General features: G+C 33.3%; 1 protein-coding gene across 5 annotated transcripts in view; it reads right to left on the reverse strand.

Moving 5' to 3' along the window:
- Positions 1 to 16,155, reverse strand: part of LOC146540263 (homeobox protein cut-like) — a 154,245-nt gene that overhangs the window by 66,923 nt on the left and 71,167 nt on the right. For all 5 annotated transcript variants that reach the window (XM_085201258.1, XM_085201278.1, XM_085201252.1 and 2 more), the window contains exon 3: positions 11,695 to 12,021. In XM_085201258.1, the coding sequence (XP_085057384.1) occupies positions 11,695 to 12,021 (327 nt within the window). The remainder of the gene's footprint in view (positions 1 to 11,694; positions 12,022 to 16,155) is intronic.

The raw sequence follows: 16,155 nt of genomic DNA on the forward strand, positions 1-16,155 counted from the left end.
GTTGAATGAGTTTCAATGATTGTAATATAAAAAAAATATTAGCTTATGTTTTACTTTAGGGTCTAAGTATAGGGTGGATTAAGAAAAAATAAATATCTAATTAATTATATCTTTACTATATTCAATTTCTCAATTTAAAATTATATAAATACATATATCTTAGAAAAAAAATGAAAAAAATCTTCCACTCAAGGGACCAGCAACTAACTAAAATGGTATAGAAAGAACTAAATCAATATTAAAGCTAAAATAAAAGTGCCTTAATAGTAGGTTCCAAGGTTCCCTCTGGGAACCCTGCTATTTGCTAGATACAGTACGAGCATAAAAATTTTAGAAGAAAGTTTTAAATAGTTTAAGTATAAGTAAGTATCGATGTTAAGTAATACAAAACATCAATCAATGGCACTAAGATCCGGTACCTCCAGCTAATTCCTGCTGTCATAAATTGTAACATTAATTTAACAGCAAACCATTAGATAAATACTACTATCTAAGACCTGCTTATACTAAAACACCATAAAAATAACATTTTGCTACAGAACAATATGCTTTATTTTAATGAACGTTTAAGTCGATATTGGCTTATCATTAATGGGAGTTAGTATGGTATCGGTGATAAGGAAGTGCTTTCTAATCGAATTTCAATCTTATACATTGGTAAGAGAGTCCTGAATGTATTGATTGATAGAAACATTAGGTAAATTACTCTTAAACAATGGGTGTACTGTTTTTGTTTTTGGATCGTAACTACAAGCATTTGTACTTGAAATGAACTGAATATATGTTTATTTATTTGTTTTTTTTTCCCAGATGATATGAAATTGTTTCTTAATGGTTTTAACTTGGACGTACTTCACTTATATTATATCGTCTATCCCATCTTAGTGGAAACCTAGTGTTAAGACACTCTGTTCTCACTAAAACACTTGCGTCACCAGGGCGACGTGGCACAACCAACATAATATTTAAAAATCAATATGAAATTTTGCATTTAAGAATTTGAACCGACGACCACTGCAATAGTACAATAAAGCTCTCACCTCAAAAGCACAGCTACAACCACTATCCACTATCACAGGATGCGCTATCGACGGCTGTCCGCTTGGATATGCCGAAATTGTAAAAAACAATCCAAATTATATAATTATTATTTATGTATTAATAAACCGATTTGTCCATACACGTGGATCTAGTATATTGTTTTCGAATGGTTCTCAAACTGTTATTATATTTTTATGCGTAAAATACTTCGCCGAGGAAATGAATTATTTTCATTTGATAGGCGTAAAAAGGTAACGCGGCGATGAGTTCCGCCACTCAGCACGCAATATCTCAAAAATTCTGTAATTTACAAAAAAAAAAAAAATTAATATTACTTGGGCTCAAATCTTCAAGCACGTATTTTTGTATTTAAACTCTATTATCTTATACAAGTAACCTTACGCTACCATATACAGTATACAGCGTGATGCTGTTTAAATATATATATTTTAAATTATTATAACAAAATCAAATAAACTTTGAGAGCACTATCGTTTCAATATAAAATATAGATATCTGAATTAAACGTGAACAGTCAAAATTGACCCCGTATCGATAACGCGGGCCGTTGACTTCGCGCGTTATGTATCGGTATTGTCTATCGATTTGTAATCAGTTCATTTTATTTACGTATATCTTTATGAATTGCGTCAATGCGGAAATATTGTTAAACAAAATTGACTAGGACTTGTTTTTTTGAAGCTAGAACATTATATAATTAAGTCACTTCCGGTGATTCATCACTATTCAGAAAAATAAAATTATAAAGAAATAAATCGACATATTTTTTGTTGTTTAACAAAAAAATATCAAAAAATATTCAGGTATTAACACTTTAGCTTTAAAATCCAGTCAAAAATAAAAATAAACAATTCAAAAGAAGTTCTTCACAAGATTCAAAGACCCTTAGACAGCATCCAGTATCGAATCCACTATACATTTAAAGTGAGCTTTATCTCACCACTCGTCCGTCGGTATCGACGTACAGATTACAATAACAAAGGGGTTGTAAGTCGAATATTAAAATACGTTTGTTTCCGTGTCAAAAAATTAATATTAACGATATCTTCAACAATGAAGTGGTGGATAAAAAAAAGGGAATAATTTATGCGAGACTTTTCTTTTGACGCCTTTGTTTGAGATATTCAATTTAATTGAATTATTTCCAACGGTACGCTGTGTTTTGATGTTTTTTGAACACGCTGTATAAACTTGTGTTTTAAATAAATTCTATTGTGGAGCGAAAGAAAGTTGAAGTAATCTATGCAATTACAATTTTTACTATATAAAGTTTGGCATATTTTAAGATATTTGATGTTGTTTCTAAAATGGGCAAAAATTAAACATTAAAAAAAATCCATAAATAACTCCATGTTCATATAAATAAAATGTGAGAATTCACAAAAGATCATATGAATTAAAAGTTCTTTTTCTTTTTAAAAATGTTGATGAAGTCGCTATTACCGATTTCCCGAGGCTGTCGATCACATCTAAGCGCATCGGAGACCGCCTCTACAGTAGTTGGCGTTAATAAATCAAAATCAACATTTCTTTCAACTTAAAAATCGATTCGCAATCCTTTTCAATATCGATTCGGATGAATTAGATATGTAATAACGTTGAGACGATTATTATTAATATGAGTAATAATGAGGCTCAATTTACCAATCAAAAATTGCAAATTTGTTTTTTGTAAAATTTTCGAGATATTACATTTTAAGTGGCGAAACTTAACACCGCGCTTTGGCCTATTACCAGAGCGAGGAAATGAACATAATTAAATTTTATAGGCTAAATAATAATAACATTATCTTGTTCCAAGGCCAAAACTCCTAGACAATCAGTCCAATGTTTAATCATCTAATATATTCAGTACGGCCATTTTATATGGCGGAATAAAAAATCGGCATGACTAACGCGCGATCACCATTTAAACCCCGTATCAATAGATCGACACCGATTTTAAGCAGCTGGACATTCAGATCACAATGCTCACAATAGACCTCATATCGATATTTGAACTATACAACTTTGGTCTTTCAATTGAGGAAACATAAAATCTTTTATTCCTTAACAAAATCAGTATGTACATTCGACCTGATATATAAAACTGATTGAATAGTTAGTTATTACGAACCGGTTGTAACCGGTTCGGACGCCACGTGGTCAATGTTTTTTGTCATTGTAAAAATATTATCGAGCGTTTTGTCCCTTTGTCGCGTTCATTGTCGAGAGATTTATTTGTATTGGCAGCTGAGCGAGAGCTTTTCATAAAAATATGTTAAAATTCTGGTTTTTTCTTTATGGTTTTAGCGAATTGCCTATAAATGTCAACTATATTTCGATATCATCTTAATCATCCTATTACAGATGTTTAATCATAATAGGTACAGCAGTTCAACACTATAATTCAGATGAAATTATAATAGAAATTCTATTTTTACCATACTGGTATTGGATTATAAAGCCATACAAAGAATTTATAAGATCTGGCTCTCTTAATACAACGAGTTGCATATCAATCACAGTGTTAGAGTTTGGCTTCTTCTCGGGGGAAATCTACGTCGAATTTGACTTTAGCGAAAATCTGTAGCAAATACTCTTAACATCCTATTTTTCTTGCCAAACTTTTTTAATGGAGTCATTTTTGGAAGTTGTCGAAGTCCACTTGTTTTGAACTCAACAATGAATTGGCCAAGATTGTTTGTTCAATATAATTAAGAATCTTTCTTTCATAAACAAAATCATCTATTGGTACTATTTTCTTATGTTATGCTGGGAAAATAAAAACTAGTGACCGGTTAGTCCATTCATTTTTCATAAATTTTAGAGGAATTGTACACTGTATTGTTGGCACATATTCTCCCAAATAGAAATCGATTTGGCTATTGTATGTAAATTGTACAGAGTTTATAACATGTAAAAAGGAATTTTATAGGCACTCTTTAAAAGTAGCAGCGATTAAATGGGGTTTGTAAGATAAAAGAGAAATTCCATAATGCTCAATAAACATCTCCTATATCGGGCCCATAAAATGTATCAAAGGATTCTATAATTTGAAAATTCGCTACTGTACCCTCCCTACCGACTCCCCATGAATCCTTAATGAGTAAATTAACAGCACCTATTGTTTAGGACCGATGTTTTTTATATCGGAATATTAATAACCATCCCCATTGTCTCAGGTTTGGAGGGCGAAGAAAAATGTTTCACCATTTCAAAAGTAGAAACGGGGGTGGAAAGTTTGATTTGATTGATTTTTGCATTAATTTCAATAAAAATAAATGAACGGACTTGTTTTGGACGTGAGGTAATTACTTCGAGGATATAAAAGAAATGGTAATTGGTAAAAATTTTGGATTTATACAAATTGAAATGTTTTTGAATTTTAATGTTAAAGTAGAGCTTTACCTAACAATTTTAGTGACGTATAAATAGACAATAATGGAATTTTAGATCACTTTAAAAAAATTAATAACACCACAGATTAAACAACACTAAAACAAGATCCCAACACTAATCAATACAACAATACGCCTTTGTGAATATTTGTCAATTCCTTAGAACTCGGTCGATCACACAAGAACCCTCTGAATGGATACATAGAAACAGATACCATTATACCGATAATGTGTCACAAATCATCTTCTACGCTACACAAAGTTTATAATAAATTGACGTATTCTCTACACGTGTTGCTTTAAGAACTAACGTGTACTGACATATGACGTCATGTATATAGTAAAGCAAACTCTAACAGTATACCGTTTAAGTAGAATTTCCATTATATTAGCATTGTTATTAGGTTATCGGAAATTAGCTCTTATTAGATGGCTGTAAGAGGTTATTTCGAGTATTTAGTATGAAACAAACGTTATTATCCCTTGGAGTGCATATTCTAATAAGAGGTGTAATGTGTGATCGTTTCGATCGGCGCTTAATGATTTTACTGTTGAAGTTTTTGAACACTATCATATATGAGTATGTGATAGGAATCATAATTTGTGATAATATTGGGATTTTGGGTTTATTGTTGTTTACGTTTAAGGGTTATACGATAGTTATGTCATTATTTGTATATTGAGAACTCGAGGGATCGATATTAAGATATTACAAGTTTAGAAATGTGATGGTTGTTGTTGGAGCAGTCGTTATAATTGGATTAGTCCTAAAGAAATTGGACAACATTTGTTAAGACACTCCCGCCATAAGACATTCCCCACTTTCTGTTCAATTTTAGAGACATTGCGAATCAAGTGGTGATTTTAATGTCACAATACGTTCTCTCTGCCTACCATACTATATGTGGGATATAGCAGAACAAAATTCTTAAAAAACCCAGTGTATTTAAAACGACTAATTACAATACATTACTTTCCAACATTAACATTGACGTATATAATTCGCTTCGTAAATGAAGCTATCAATATTAATTATCCATTACAACAAATGGCTGCTGTGTAAGGCGTTGATGTGCTTAATTGAAAACGAATTAACGTATCGATTCACGTCTTCTCTATATATTTTGCTATTCATTTACGGTATAGCTTTATCTCGTATATTATACGGCCGAGAAAGCGTAGAGAAATAAATTTTTGACCAAATTTGAATTAAGTGTTGAATGGCGGAATTCGACGCTGTCTTCCCAGATTTTTTTCTGACTGGACATCGATCCCAAAGTCATCGCGCTTACAGTCCGACGCTGTACCACGGCGCTACGATGTTCAATTTAGACCAATCTATCAGTATAAGATATAAAGTAAGTTTATTTATATTTATATGTACCTATTCATTACACTTGCAATATATTTTTAAGGTTCTGGAACATCGCCAAAATGTCATGTATCCAATACGTTTTTTAATGGGCGTCATACGTATCGTAAAATTTAGAAGGTAATAGATGGTTATGGGAGAAACATTATAAAGATCGATAAAGCGACGTTGACAACTATAGTAGACAATAACCTGAGACTGAGAGGAATCTATATATATACACACATATAAAACTGTTATTGGGTGACTGACAGACAACACACAGATGAAAATATACGACTAAGAAAGTTGGAATTCGCATGTACGAACGTTAGGGAGTGTAGGAGAGTACTAAAAGAAGCTTTTTATGAAGTTTTGACCACGACTAGTATTAAATAAAATTATTTTTATGGTGTCTTTCAACTAATCTTTAAAATATCGAGATAGACTAACGTGGAATCGACGAAGTCCCATAAACTATTTTAGAACCCAAAAAAACAAAGAGCGCGTGTTATTTTATTAAACAAGAAACACTCAGCGACGAAACCACTTTGGAAAATTTTTCAGTATCATTTACAAATGCTCTACTAAGTGTGATAGCTATTTTACTATTGAAAAGGGAAGGAAGAGAGCAACGGTGAGTTATATTACTGTTTACACAGATATCAAACGGCAATTTCTGTCGTTTCAAAGTGATGTGTCACTTTAAAGATTTTTCAGTTTGACTCAGTTATGTAAACGGCTGACTAATAGAGTGACTAAAGTATATAATATGATATCATTAGAATACTTAATCGACTGTATCTTCGACGAAACTGCTCTCTTCATTATCTAAAAATTTATAGGCCAATTTAAATACTGTTAACTCAAAAGATACGGAGAAATGCTCAAAATAGTGTTTCGGTGTACATTTAAGGTGACGCGGTCCAAATTTTTGTTATCTATATACAGATAGCATACAACGTCGGTTATGTCAGTTATAAAACTAAGAATTACAGTGAATTAGAAACAAAAGTTTGAAAATAAGCAACTATTGCTTTGAAGATAAATAATTTATTGCGCCACTAAAAGCTGCATAAGAAAGAAATGTTGATAAACATCGAACATTTAATATGTAACTGTTGACGATCGTAAAAGATTGAAGCCAGACGTAGTGCATACATAAATATCAATTCGTAGGAAGTATAACTTTTATTAGTTTCGCGTCGAGCCAGCGGTGGGTACTTGTGTTCGGCAAATTAAAAATGAAACTCCACGGGCAATTTGCGAAAGAACGCATTCGTTTGATCTGTAATCTGGGAGAGCGCTCGACGCGTCTCATCGAGATCATTTTTCAACGCACATGAGTTACGGTGACACAAAAATATTATTCATTTGTAGATCATAGATAGTTCTGATATGATCGGCGAGCGCTCCGCTAATAGAAGCAACAGGTGTACCGCAAGGTGGTCTATTCGGGCCGCAAGTTTTTTGTTTACGTTTCACGAATTTATCGCATATGTTGACGTCTTGAGGCGCTCGTTTGATTCATGCGCCCGCGTCGCTTTTTAATACTGATTTACAATAAAAACAGAACCGTTCCACCGGCGATTGATGCGAGTTATGATTAATGTCGAGCCTTTGATGTCGGCTGCTATGAATCTATCGAGCTGGCTTCTGAATATTGACGGTGTGTATAAATAAACTAACGCGAGTTGTACGACTTTCGAATTCGTTTTAGTTAATTATGAGGTTATTAAGGAGTTTGCTTACGTTACAACGATATTGAACGTTAACGTACTGTTTCAATGAAAAAAAAAGGAAATCATAAAGTAATCAGATCGGAATATTACAATTTTACGAACATTTAACTCGAGCATCGATTCAACAATACTATTAGTAAGAAATATTCATATAAAAAGCTAGATATATATCAAAACCACACCAGAACTATCCACTATTCCCATCGGCGATTACAAAATTCCAATACGAGAAACTCGAGCGATCGACGTTACGCACGCTACGTACGAGTACGTTGTCACGGTAGGGCCTAAAATTACCACAATTTTTTGTGGTCTAAAATTAAACTAATCAGCATCAGTACAAAGAATCACATCGCTTTCATCATCGACATGATGATGTTTACGCACATCTTCCGAGAAACCGACCCCAACATTCAATACTTGGAAATAATATGTACGGGTAAGTTTGACATTTGCTTTCATGTAAGCCCGAATGTTTCTTCTGTAATTACTGGTGGGAGTTGGTCGCTTCTATTGCCTGAAGCCCAAGGTCTCGAATTCTGTGCTGGATTTTTTAGATTTTCCGTTATTAAATTATCGTGCGTGGCGATTTAGGAGATGATAGGTTGGTTTGATGGGCGTCTGATTGCATCTCTTGTGGACGTTTCGGATCCGTTGCTTTCTCTTTGATTGGCTGCGATTAAAGGCGCGTTTGTCTTGTTTGACGTCTATGAGGTCAGAGGCAATCACTGGAAATTGGTTTGAAATTCGTTCGTTTTTGCGTTTGTATATATTGTAATTGCGATTATTTGGCACAACTTAAAACAACTGTTTTCTAAATTCATATTTTTTTTATAGATATTTTGAAAGTAAATTATCTATATATAATATACATTTTAAAATGTAATAATCGATGACTCAACGCATCGTGGGTGTCTAGTACCATATGTATAAATAAATATACAAGTAATATAGAGAAAAAAGAACATATTTATAAATTCCATATAAACATGATTTGTCATTCGGTTTCAAATATAATTCACAACCGAACCGTCTAAGTTTACGACGGCTAAGCTTAATAAGAGAAACTCGTGTGACCAAAAATAACAAAATTAAAATAAATCGAACGACAGACAGTCGTCATAAACTAATTTCGAATGTTTTCCTTTTGGTGTACGAAAATAGCGTCATCACTCTTTCATGTCCTGCGCTGGAGTGACATTAAGAATTTACTGTTTCGGATTTAGTTTTATATAGTGGCTTCACGCTGTATCCCGCATATTGCAGATTAGGCAGAGTGAACCTACACTCCGCCCAACTTTTGAGAGATTGCATATTGATTGGCGGAGGAGAACGCCGCGCTTTCTCTTCTTAAAAGAAGGAATAAAAATAATTAATTTCCTCGAGATCGGAAGGGATTGAACCCACAATCGTCGCGTTTATAGTCCAACACTGAGCTGCTGCACAACGAACACACACGAAATTACCTGTAAAACTGTTTTTGATCATATAATTATTTTGTAATTTCTTTCCACGCTTACACAAAAAGTAATGCCATACTTGTTTATGTCTCTAAGTCTGTAAAAATCATATTTCTCAAGTATTTTTTCTAAAGCTAGCAAAAGTTAAATGAAAATTGTGGGCCAATCAAAACCAATTCAGTGAAACCATAATCAAAAAAGTTATTTCAGAACTGAATCGTTTATCGGCTGTCATCAAAAAGAAATAACATTTCAACCCTTCTGGGGAACTTCATTTTAAAATTGACTGCGAAAAAATTCTTTGAGCAAAAAGTTTGTCACTCCGATAGAGTTCGACCGAACTTATCTCGATTCTTTGATTAAAACAGAATGGAAACATAAACAGGAATGCTCAAGAAGTACCAAGTTATTAAGTTGTATAAACAACGATTTTTTTGGTAGTTTCTCGATTTTTCCTTTATGGAAGTGTAGATAAAGAGAACATAGTGTCAAGACACTCCATTTTAAAACCCCATTTGAAAACATTCAGTGTTGATTGGGCGGAATTTAACACCGTTAAATGGATAAACGAAAATATACTAGGAAATTGAAATCTCATCACCTACAAGTAGAATAAAACAAGACCTACCTACGTTTGGTATACTCATATAAGTCCATATATGGTAAATGCATTTCTTTTAAACCCAAAATAACTCTATACCATTTTCAATATACGGAATTAAAGCTAAAGAATTTCCCGCTTACATTAAAACCTAAACTGATTTCGTGGATCCTTTCACATCACGTTTAAAAAAATAGTCTATTGAGAGAAATAAAGCCTCCAATTCACTATAACGCAGATTTTGGCGATTCAATGCATTAATGACGGAACGTGAATAGAAGAATTCAGTTGCATACAGTTCTTTGGCATGAATGGATGCGTTTTTTGACTATTTTTCACTCCTTTTAACATGTTCTAGTAGGTACCAGAACACTGCTCCGTAATTGAAGATAATTCATAAATGTTAAAACGGGATTCTTTATATACCAGGTTATACTCGTATGGCGGTGAGCTTGTACCGAGTGAGCTTTGAGCAGAAGTTTTGTAAAATAATTTTATTTACTATTCACTCTATATACGTATACGAGTATATTTAGTTTTAATAGAAAAATTACATGTTGAAATTATAAATAAATGTAGTCTTTAGTCTAATTTCAGGAAGAAATCAATAAAACTATTTCTAAATTAGAGAGACGGGTCTTGGCGTAGGGGCACAAGTATGCGACAGTAAGCGCAACAGGTTGTGGATTCGATTTCCGCTCGAGGATATGAAGTGTTTAATATTTTCAATTCCTTCGCGTAGTGGAAGTATCTGAATGGAGACGGAGTGTCTTAACATTAGGTTCCCAGGTTCCCTTTGCGTACTTTGCTATGTGTGGGATCTATGAAGCTACTTATATAATATAATCTCAATAATATGTTAACCCATTTAACAATAAGTCAAATTTGAGTGAACGGATCCCGTGGGCGTTTTGTGTCCGGTAAACAAATGGCTAAATCGATTTTAATGCTGCGTCATTCGTTCACACTAATATTGATTGATCATGCCAGTATTGGTAAATTTTATGACACTTGTCACTTGGAGGCCGTTGTGGCGCAGTGGATCAGCGTGTGAGTGTAAACTCGATAATTGTGGGTTCATGTTCACTTGAGGAAATGGTTATATTTCAATAATTTTCTCCCGCAATGCCCCGCACGTAGCACAATAGGCAAAGGAAATCTAGTTTTTTAACCCCCCAATTTTTGAGATATTTTTTGTTGAGTGGCGGAACATAACGCACCACTTTGCCTTTTCAAAGCGAGGAAACTAAAACAATTTATTCCTTCGTGCAAGTATCGAACCCACAGACGCAGAACACATCACATCATCATCACACTGTGCCACAGTGATTTAAATATGTGTTTCTTCTCAAAGAGTTTCATCAAAATCGGTCAAGCAAATACTATTAATTGGCCCACTCCGCGGTTGTGGGTACAAACAAACAATGATATTTATTTAGTGCAAGGATTACCGTTCGGTGCCGATCAATCATTCCATTGAACGTATCCTGTAACGCTAGTGCTGTTGTTGATTGTGTATCGAGCTAATGATTCATATGAAAATGTCATTTTTTTACTGAAATTTCTGTCCTTAATAAATATAGACATCAATTTATTAAACTGCAGAAAATTTCAGTATATATTCATCAGCTTGTTATAAGTACTATCATAATTTAGTTTTGGTAAAACTCCAAGGTTAAATAGTGGAAAACGTTTATTTTTTAATATCTGTTATTTATTTATTCAAAAATTATAATCTGTATAAAATATGTATCATTTATCGATAACCCACCATCCCTAGAACGAGCTTGTCAAATCCAATTCAACGGTAGCCCCCGCACATGTAATTGATTTATTGATCGTATGTTACATTCGATACGTTGCGCAGGCGCAAGGCTATTGCATTTACAGTAATTTTCTACCCGTTTAACTGCTGACCTCATAGATATAGCTCATCCTTTTCATACGGGATGTAATGATATATCAATTTTGATTATATTTCGTTTTAGTGACCACTTTGTAAAGAAGATATACGGGCTGTGTTGGAAGGGTTAAAGATTTAGTTTTGTCTCCTAAGAAATTTTCAATATAACTAATATAATTATAATATAAAACTGACCTCTTTTTCTTTGGCAGCAAGTTCATTTTCCAGACTTGTGTTAGGATTAACCACAGGGCTGCTCCTCGAGGAGTTGCTATTACTCCTCGCCGTCGCTGCCATCTCTATCTTTTGTTCTAAATCCTCATCAATATCTGGAGACTGTCTTTTTTCTTCTTTTATATTTGGACTAAAATCTGGTATTCTAGTTTCTGTGGCCTGGTCTCGTGTTGGTTCTATGTGAGAGCCATTTGTTTTTGGGGGTACTGTGGCTTGGAGGGGCGTCGGGCTGGTGGTAGCTAGCTGTTCCTTCAGCGTCGTTACCTCCTTCTCCGCCAGGGTAGCTCGCTGGAACAAAGAGAATTCATTATTAGTTTTGTGCAAGAACCAAATTGCATACATAACAAAACTTGGTTTAACGTCAGACTAAAAATTCTAATACAACTTTACACGTTGAATCATTGTTTATAAAACAAATTTTCCTTTACACAACTATTCTATGAAAATATAATTTAATACAAGTCACTTTTAATTATAACTACAGCGTGTGGAGGTTTCACGCTACGGTGGATTGCTCACGATGTATTTTGAACGTTAGCTGTTTAGCATAAGGTTTGTATTTAATTGAGCAATTAACTGCAATAGAAACATCGATTCGCATATCCACGTGTTTAATCTAATTATTAATCAGTTCCCATAGCCTATTTGTTCTTGTGACCGGTGACGTAGAGTCCTTTGTGCCACATCCTGTACCATTCACTGGTCGCTAATCTCTGGATCTCATCAGAACGGATGTATGCTGATTATTGGCCGGCACAAAAATCGTTTTTATTCACGTTTCGGTTTTGTTGAAACTGCATTATAGTTATTGTTTTTGTTTTACACCTTGCATGGGTGAATTGGTGTAATATGCTAACCTCTATACGACCACATTTATTTTATAGCATTTTCACCCACAACTATTTACATATATATGTATTTATGTACAAAGAGTTATCCACATGTTTAAAAACAAAGAGTTTTTATTCGTGGTGTGCTGTAATTAGTTAAAAGCATTCGACTTCCCTTCCAAACAGTGACATTGACTTTTAGGTGGTAAAACTTAACCCCTCGTGTTCTCTAAAGTGACCACAAAAACGAATAAACCTTCATCTTAAATATTACACCGAGTGGGAATCAAACTGCTATCTTATGTCCAGTTAGTTTTGATTCTTTCTGTTCAGATCATACAATTACTATATAACAAATGTAGAAAGATATAATTGATTAAAAAGTTCCAATTAAGCCATAGTTCTAAAATGGAGCAATAAAACGAGTGAAACTTGATCAGAGTTTGAACAGATTTCAGTAATTAAAATGAATGGGGAAAAGTATCTGAAATGCACGCGTGTACGCTTCACGTGGGCCGATAACATCGTTGTTAAGCAAACGGTACACTAGACATTTTATATTTTGTATTAATTAAGAAATATCTTAAAATATACTTTAAAACTGTTCTAAATTGTTATAAATTCATCTTTTAAAATAATTATTTAATATTCTTCAAAGGATTCGTAAGTGAATTCTGCTATATGAGACAATTTGCCGACCAAATGTGATACTTCTGATCAAAAAGACCAATAGAACACTAAATAGACTAGATCTTTCTTCGTTCTTCTATAACGTATATTATAAAACGTTAATTTAAAAATAATTGTGGCAAAAAAAATGATATATACACGAAGCTTTATAGACATTGCGTACACGCACATTTCACGTGCGATGAAATCAAAGATTGCTGGATTAATGGCAGCGAGGATCTTGATAACCAGCGCCTTCTCGCTCAGTTCATTTGTTTGATTACTCTTAACATTGTTATAAAGGAGCAATGACTTCTATCATTAGTCTGTGGTTTTACTTTTACAAGTAATTTCTTGACCAATATAATGATAAAAGCATAAGAAGTAGAAATATTATTAGCGTATACGAGAATTTTGCGTAGCCTTCAATTCCACCATTCAATATTTTTGCGACTCGAGACTTGGGCGAAAAGTAAGTACCAGTAAGTTAGTAATAACACATTACCTTTTTTCCTTTGGTTCCCTCTGTCTACCGCCCTAAACCTGGCATTTAGTTGAAAAAGCGCAAACCCAAAAAAGTAAATATAAAAAAGATCAATCAATATCGATATCATAAAAAGATGAGCCCAAAACATTTACGCCCAATTGCTATTAATAGACATAGTTACGGAGGTGATCAAGCGTTTGAGACACGTTCAGTACAAGACATCATGATTCAGACAATAACGACAGGAGTGATCAATCACGCTCAATTGCTTGAGCGAATCAAAATTACGTAAGCGACAACGCTTCAGCCTGCCTACGGTCCTGTGGTAAGTGGGATGGAAACGATGATCCAATACAGGATGAGATATCCAATGTTAGCGATGTCGTCAAAATTATAGAGTCTACAGTGTACAGTGTAGAAAATTATTATTTTAAGCTTTTTGATCATTTTTAAATCAAAATTGATAATGAAATTACAGATCCTAATTTGTTGAACCAGTTCAGTCAGTTACTTATAGTATAGATTTTTTGTGGAGTAAAATGTGACTGAAACAATCGTATTCAACTATCGATATCGCTATTTGAATGTCAAATAAAATGAAAATAAAAATTTAGCTTATAATAAAATAATAACAATTTAGAATAATTAATAACAAGTGAAAGAAACAAAGACTATTAATGCGCACATTCTAATCTAATTATACGAATCCATTTTGAATTTTTCGACCGAATAATCTTATGTTTACAACTAGAAAGTTACTCTTAGAAAATTTGAAAGCGATGCAATCATTGCGGTAATTCATTAAAAAATCATGAATGTTTACGAACCTACCAACAATTATAAATAAGTCGTGATACAGAAATTTAATTGTGTGAACGGCGAGAGATACAATAATAATAATTTTAGACTATTATAAATAACCAAAACTTCAACTATTAGAGGAAATTCTTTATAATAATGAGGCGACAACGCCCAAATAGTTTAATGTGAGAAAAAATCACAATGATGAAAGTAAAGTATGGGCAACGTAATTAGACATTGATTTATTTTAGTTTTGAGGCAAACAATAGCCGTGCCATGATATGAAACTGGAATATTTGAGATATTTTTTATTGCTTAGCGAATTGAGGCTACCATTATCTATATTAATACTTAAAATTTGAAGAGTTTGTTTGGTTGAACGTAGTAATCTCAAGAACTACTTGTTCGTATTGAAAATATATTTTTGTGTTGATCAGTCGAATATTCATACTGAATACTACATTAATTGTGACTTATGAATTAAGTTTTAATTTGGGAAATCTAGTGTTAGGATTTTCCGTTCCCATTAAGACACTTTAATTCTTTTATTTATTTCTAGAAATAATATTATACAAAACACAAAGACGCACATTGATTCCAATATAACCAAATCGAACCCGATTACCGTAAGACAATGCCCGGTGTTTAGAACAATACAACTGCCAATCCCACGGTGTCCGTATTAATTTCTGTCCTTTCATCAGCATTCATCAATCGGACCTCTATTTATTAAATTAAGGAATAAATCAAACTTCGCGAGCGCCATTGTTTACGTGGCCGTTTGTAAATTGGAGAATTGATCGGAGACGTTCTAAGCTCTGTAGGCATCAGTGAGCTTTTGTAAAAAAAAAAGTTATTTTTATTTAAAAAAGCTTATTTTTATATAAGACTATCAGTTGGTAGATGTCAAATATAATGCAGTGTATGTTGAGTGGCGTAATTCAACGCCGCGCTTTAAAATGGTGAAACGAAAATAATATAAGAAATTAACAAAACATATTAAACAGATATTTAATAATGTGATGAAGCATAGCTTTAGTTGGCGTTACAATATTGACTCAATTCCGCGCTGCTAGTTCTAGATGGATTTCGTATTAAGTGTTTACATTGACTCAGTGTGGTTCTGATTCCACGAGAGTGTGTGAATGAATTAAAACAAAGTCGACAAGTTTATTTTGTTTAGTTTTATATAAATATTGTTTTTGTAGCTTCACGCTGTATCCCGCTTATAGCAGGATAGGCAGAGGGAACCTGGGAAACTGTTAAGACACTCCATTCTTATTAAGACGTTTCCCTTTTCCATTTTTCTGCTGAGGCGTTGTGTGTTGAGAGTGAAGAAATGAAAATATAAAATATTTTAAAAACTGCAAATACGACATTGTTGCACCAAATGAGCGATATTCGAAGAACGCAGGTTCGAATCCCGCTACGTTCATCACCAACCACCAATATCTTTAATAAACACCATTGTGTGAATAAATTTCGAAATACTTTTAAAACTCATAATAAAAAAGTAACCAATAACCGCTTGTACACCAACCAAACAGTTAAACTACTTACTTAACCATTGTTCTCACTAAAATTAACCGTTCGAATCGTATCTATTCATTTCGGATCTCTAATTCGAAATAAAAA

The sequence above is a fragment of the Heliconius melpomene genome, chromosome 2 (assembly GCF_056956725.1).
Source record: "Heliconius melpomene rosina isolate 202511_hmr_F chromosome 2, ASM5695672v1, whole genome shotgun sequence".
Lineage (NCBI taxonomy): Eukaryota > Metazoa > Arthropoda > Insecta > Lepidoptera > Nymphalidae > Heliconius > Heliconius melpomene.